Genomic DNA, 5,866 nt, shown 5'->3' with positions numbered 1-5,866 from the left:
GGGCGAGGGAGGGGGCGCGAGTGCGGGGAAAGGAGGAGGCTAGGGTTGGGGAGCCGGCCCTTTTATACCCCCACCACGCGAAATGACCAAAATGCCCTGATGGGGGCATGGTATTTACATTCTGTTGCCATTACTATTCATTCCAGCAGTATTTCTTCTAAATCCGACGGCCCAGATCCTCCCACCTCTCGATCCAACGGACGAAAACGCATCAAGGGAACCGATCCAACGGCCCAGAATCACTGATCTCTAAGGAGCCTTGTAGGAACATCTTTCTCTTATTAATCGCTCACGAGGTACGACTCGATCGTTTGGGGGGGGGGGGGGGGGTTCTCGCCCCCTTGAATCCGTCCCTGTGTGTGATTACTTATGATCCTCTTCGGATTAAACTGCATGTATACAATGTATGCAGATGAATATTTCTTCTCGGCGATGCCGGTTGTTGAGAAGAGGATTGCCCAGGGAGGCGTGAGGCTGGCGGCCATCCTCAACCAGATCTTCAGTGGGAAGAACAACAGCAGGCTGTAGAGCCTTTGAAGTCTGAAAGAAACAAAGCAAGCAATACAGGGACTCGCCTGCGCTAGCTACGAACTAGTCGTAAAGTAAGATAAAAATCATAAAACTTTCTTGGCCAAGCATGTTAGTTGGCTCAAGTGTCCTAATTTGTTGGGCCCTTCGAACCTTGTTAGCTGTTCCCTAGTACTCCCTCCGTCTCATAATATAAGAGCTATATTATGGGACGGAGGGAGTATTTTGTATCCATGTCGATTTTCTTTTTCTTTGTTGTGTTGGTGGTTGTAATGAGTGGTTGGTGTTTTATATATATAACGGGGCGGAAGCCTTTTTCGGTATAGCAAATGTGAGAAAATAGATTTTATTTTATTTTCCGACAAACAAATAGGTCACACGTATGCATCCCGGCCCATGCATGATCCGACCCAACCTACCACTTTTCAAGAAATAAAGCAGTCCACTAAAAAACAAAGTAGTTTTATGCACTATAGCAAATGTGAGAAAATATATTTCCTTTCATTCTTTTTCCCGCAAGCACAAAGCTGCCATCTATCGTTAAAAAATGTGTTTTATGAAAAAGAAAAACAGAAGCAAAAGTACAGAAAGTGCAAGAAAAATAGATATACCAAATTAGTTGGCTGGTTCATTTATAATCCTTTTCAATATATGTGTTATAATGTCTTCTTAATAATCTTTTTTAATGAGAGTGTTCCTGTTGTGCAGTGCGAAAAACATGGGTTACACACTAGTGTGCAACATGAAAAATATGCAAGTACGAAATATGGTTGAGAAGTAGGGCTGTAGGGTCTCAGATGTATGATCATTGCTCAAGGACTGCTAGAAATTTATTTGAACTAGATGTGATGTTACGTATTTCTAGCATAAGATTCTCAGTGTAAAGAAACGTTCAAACATATTCAAGGCCCTTGTATAAATATCCCATTGTTACTGGCCTTGGTTGCTATCCTCATCGACATATGCACACGACGTACACCACATTACCCAACAACATGAGTTCTCGTCTTAAACACTTAAGATTGCTATACCATCGTGCTGCCAACACCCTCATCCTGCGAATGGCCATTGCAACTACACTCGCAGGTGTCGTTCTCACAAAGATTACACAAGGGGCTGTCTCTGCTCACCAGATTGTGCCTCAGTACAGTGCTATATGTCCCATCCACCTATTCCTCGTCGTCGTTCTTTTCATCGTCACAGCAACATTCTACCTTGCACTCCGTCCTAGAACTGTATACCTCCTTGACTATGTTTGCTTTGTGGCAAGCTCCAAGTTTAGATACCCAAAGGCAACCTTGCTTGAGCATGCACATCTCTCGCCTTTGCTAGATGATTCTACTACCAACTTTATAGCTACTATTCTGGAGCGCTCAGGCTTGAGCGACCAGACATATGTACCACCTATACTTTCCTATATAGAGCGGAATTGTGGGCTTGATGAAGCACGTGCGGAGGCAGAGTTGATCGTGTTCCCAATGATTGATGAACTTTTTGCCAAGACATGTATCAACCGTGATGCGATCCGTGTTCTTATCACCAATTGCAGTGGATTTTGCCCTGTACCATCCAACGCTAACATGATTGTGAACAGATACAAGTTGCGAGGTGATATCCGCCTCATGAACCTTTCAGGGATGGCGTGTACTGCGTCAGTGACTGCGGTGGGGATTGCGAGCAACATGCTGCAGGTCATGCCTTGGGGATCATATGCATTGGTGGTATCTACCGAGATCATTGGACCAGTATACTATGCAGGAAATATGCGTTCCATGCAGTTGTCTAACATATTGTTTCGTATGGGCGGTGCCGCCAAGCTCTTGTCGACTTATAGGTCCAAGGCTCGATTTCGGCTTGAGCATTTGGCCCGGACAATCACTGCAGCAAATGATGCTGCCTACCGGTGTGTTTATCAAGAGGAAGATGAGAAGGGAAACTTTGGGACTGCTCTCTCTAAAGACATTATGGGTGTCGCTGAAGAAGCGCTGAAGGCAAATATCATGGTAACCGGACCTCTTGTCCTACCGGGGTCAGAGCTTCTCAGAGTTTTGCTCTATCGCATGGTGAAAAAGGTGCTCAGCTCAAGGAGGGCGAGACAATACATCCCCAATTTTTGTCTTGCATTTGAGCATTTCTGCATCCATGTTGGTGGACCAGCGGTTATCACCTCAGTACAACATGGCCTCGATCTATCAGACAAGCACGTTGAGGCATCACGAATGACGCTACATCGATTTGGAAACCAGTTGAGTGCATCGGTGTGGTATGAGTTGGCATACATCGAAGCTAAAGGCCGGATGAAGAAAGGCAATAGGGTGTGGATGATTGGGTTCGGTGCAGGGTACGAATGCAACACCGTTGGGTGGATGTGTATACAACCATCTTCTGGTGCAGATGGACCCTGGGCTAGCTGCATCCATCGTTACCCAGTTGATGTCTCCAACAAAGTTTAAACTAAAAGGTTAATCACATTGACATCTACTACTACTACTGCTACTGCTACTACTGCTGCTGCTGCTACTACTACTACTACATCGACATCTAGAAGAGCACATATTATGATGATCCAACAAAAAGACATGACTTCTCAACTCCATTGCCCAAAAGCCAATGGTCTTGTTTAGAGAGGGCAGAATAGTCATATGTTGGGCACTTTAGAGATTATCCAAGCGAATGTTTTTCTCAAAGTCATTGTATCGGCTTTGCTAGTTATAACTTATAAGTTGCTTGAGGACTTTCTGTGTCTAATTCGATTCCGAAAAAAGTGCAATTTTAAAAAAGTTTTAGTTGGTGGAAAACACATTACTCCGTATATATTTGGATGGAGGGAGTGGCAATATGACAGGACGCTGATGTCTACTCCCTCCGTCTGTGAATAAGTGTACATCTAGTTTTTGTCCTAAGTCAAAGTTTTAAAACTTTGAGCAACTTTATATGAAAAAGTAGCAGCATTTATGGCACTAAATTAGTATCACTAGATACGTTTTGAAATGTATTTTCCTAAATTACCAATTTGATGTCATATATATTATTACTCTTTTCTAAAAGGTTAGTCAAAATTATAAAAGTTTGACTTAGGACAAATGGTAGAAGTACACTTATTCACGGACGGAGGGAGTATGACGAGCATGAGGACGCATGCATGATGTTGTGTGGAGAGGGTCAACTGGTTGTTTTTCATGTGGAAAGGTCGAAGGACATATATTAAGTATCACAAATTCTTGCAAACACACTTATACAAAAAGACTAAAATACAATGAAATTCTTGGGAGCGTCGAAGTCTTCTTCCTCTTGCATCTCCAGCGAGACGCCGTGAGCATAGCTCAGTCCCGCTTTTGGCCTCCGCCTTGGCCGAGTAAATTTTAGTAAACCTATGAGCTCGTAGAAGCAATGGCCGAAAAGTCGTCGATGCAGATCAAGAAATGCCGGAGGGGGGGGGGCGTGATTCTGCGAACCAAATTGCTGCCCCAGAGAAGGAAACGCAAAAAAAAGGCTTGTAGAAACTCCGAAGACCACGAAAGCCGATCGAATCCAAGCAGATCCATTAGAAACCTAAACCGACTAGATCCCAGAAGACCCATGGGAGACACGGCTCCGCGCGCCCTTCGCCGGTCATAAGCACACTGGCGGAGCAGAAAAAGAACAGGAGAACATTATTCCTACACTGGGACAATGTTGCCGCCTCGCCGCCCCCAAACCAGACATGAAGACTCCCTAAAGTAAACTTGAGGGAAAAAATCACCCATGTTGCTGCAGGACAAGTCTGAGTATGATGTTGAAGATCGCCGCACCGGATCTCCCTGACCGCCGCCGGCTTCGCCAACACCACCGTATGATACAACAATAATTGGTACGTGGCGCTGATCTTCTCTGGTCGTTCCTCTGTCTAACGCAATATGGCTTTCAGGTGTGGGATGACAAGGTCATCCAGACGGCCATCAGCAAGTTCTACAAGGATGACCTACGCACCATGATCGACGCCATCAAGCTCAACCTTACTTTAAGTCTGTGTGTAAGCTATTTCATTTCAGGCTTCAGCATTGCCCAGGGAGGCGTCAGGCTGGCCGCCATTCTTAACCGGATCATCAGCGTGAAGAACAACAGCAGGCTGCAGAACCTTTGAAGTCTGACAGAAACAAAGCAAGCAAGACAGGGACTGGGCCTGCGCTAGCTATGAACTAGTCGTAGAATATCTATACCACTATTTAGTGTACCAATAACGCATTATATGGATCATTGTGTATGAGATATGATTGCACGATGTATTGCTCTCGTGCATAGGCACGTATATATTATGTACAAAGATGGGCCACGGACCTCAACTATACAAGGAACTAGGAGGCGGGCCCAGGTGGGCCTAATGTACAAAAGACAATATACATGCACAAATATCATACTCAACACTCCCCCGCAGTCGAAGCGGCACCACGGCTGACGCAAAGACTGGACCGGAACTCCTCAAATGACGCTGTAGGCAAGCCCTTGGTCATGATATTTGCAAATTGTTGGGAAGTAGGAACGTGTAAAACACGAATATGACCAAGGGCCATCTGTTCCCGAACAAAGTGAATATCCAACTCAATATGCTTGGTCCGTCGATGATGCACCGGGTTAGCGGAGAGGTAGACCGCCGAGACGTTATCGCAGTAGACCACCGTGGCACGGTCAACAGGGCAAGAGAGCTCCTGAAGCAGCTGGCGAAGCCACGAACACTCGGCGACGGCATTGGCCAACGCACGATACTCAGCCTCAGCACTGGAACGAGAGACCGTAGGCTGCCGCTTGGACGACCACGAGATGAGTGAGAGTCCAAGGTAGACACAATAGCCCGAAGTGGAGCGACGAGTGTCAGGGCAGTCCGCCCAGTCTGCATCGGAGTAGGCGGTGAAGGCGGTGTCGGCGGAGGCGTGAAGCATGACGCCAAGATCCATAGTGCCACAGATATAGCGGAGAATCCGCTTGACGGCAGCCCAATGAACATCGCGAGGAGCATGCATATGAAGACACACCTGCTGCACGGCATACTGGATCTCCGGTCGAGTCAGAGTGAGGTACTGGAGAGCACCAACGATGGACCGATAGAAAGCAGCATCCGAAGCAGAAGAACCATCCGTGGCAGAAAGCTTGGCCTTCGTATCAACAGGTGTGGCGGCGGGCTTGCAGTTAAGCATGCCGGCGCGCTCGAGGAGCTCATGAGCGTACTTCCGCTGATGAAGGAAGAAGCCATCCGGACGGCGCACCACCTCGACACCGAGGAAGTAGTGCAAAGGACCCAAGTCCTTGATGGTGAACTCGGCGCGAAGACGAGCCGTGAGCTGACTGAGGAGATCAACTGTAC

The 5,866-nt window shown here is 46.6% G+C and overlaps 1 protein-coding gene across 1 annotated transcript; it reads left to right on the top strand.

The window, feature by feature from the left end:
- Positions 1-1,523: 1,523 nt before the first annotated feature.
- On the top strand, positions 1,524-4,651 carry LOC125529907 (3-ketoacyl-CoA synthase 4-like). The gene is made up of 3 exons (XM_048694327.1): positions 1,524-1,990; positions 2,078-2,843; positions 4,436-4,651. The coding sequence occupies exons 1-3, from the start codon at positions 1,524-1,526 to the stop codon at positions 4,649-4,651; spliced, it is 1,449 nt and encodes a 482-aa protein (XP_048550284.1).
- The last annotated feature ends 1,215 nt before the right edge of the window (positions 4,652-5,866 follow it).

The sequence above is a fragment of the Triticum urartu genome, unplaced genomic scaffold (assembly GCF_003073215.2).
Source record: "Triticum urartu cultivar G1812 unplaced genomic scaffold, Tu2.1 TuUngrouped_contig_5941, whole genome shotgun sequence".
Taxonomy (NCBI): Eukaryota; Viridiplantae; Streptophyta; class Magnoliopsida; order Poales; family Poaceae; genus Triticum; species Triticum urartu.
Note: the sequence above shows the minus strand (reverse complement) of the source record. Positions and strands in the feature narration are given on the sequence as shown.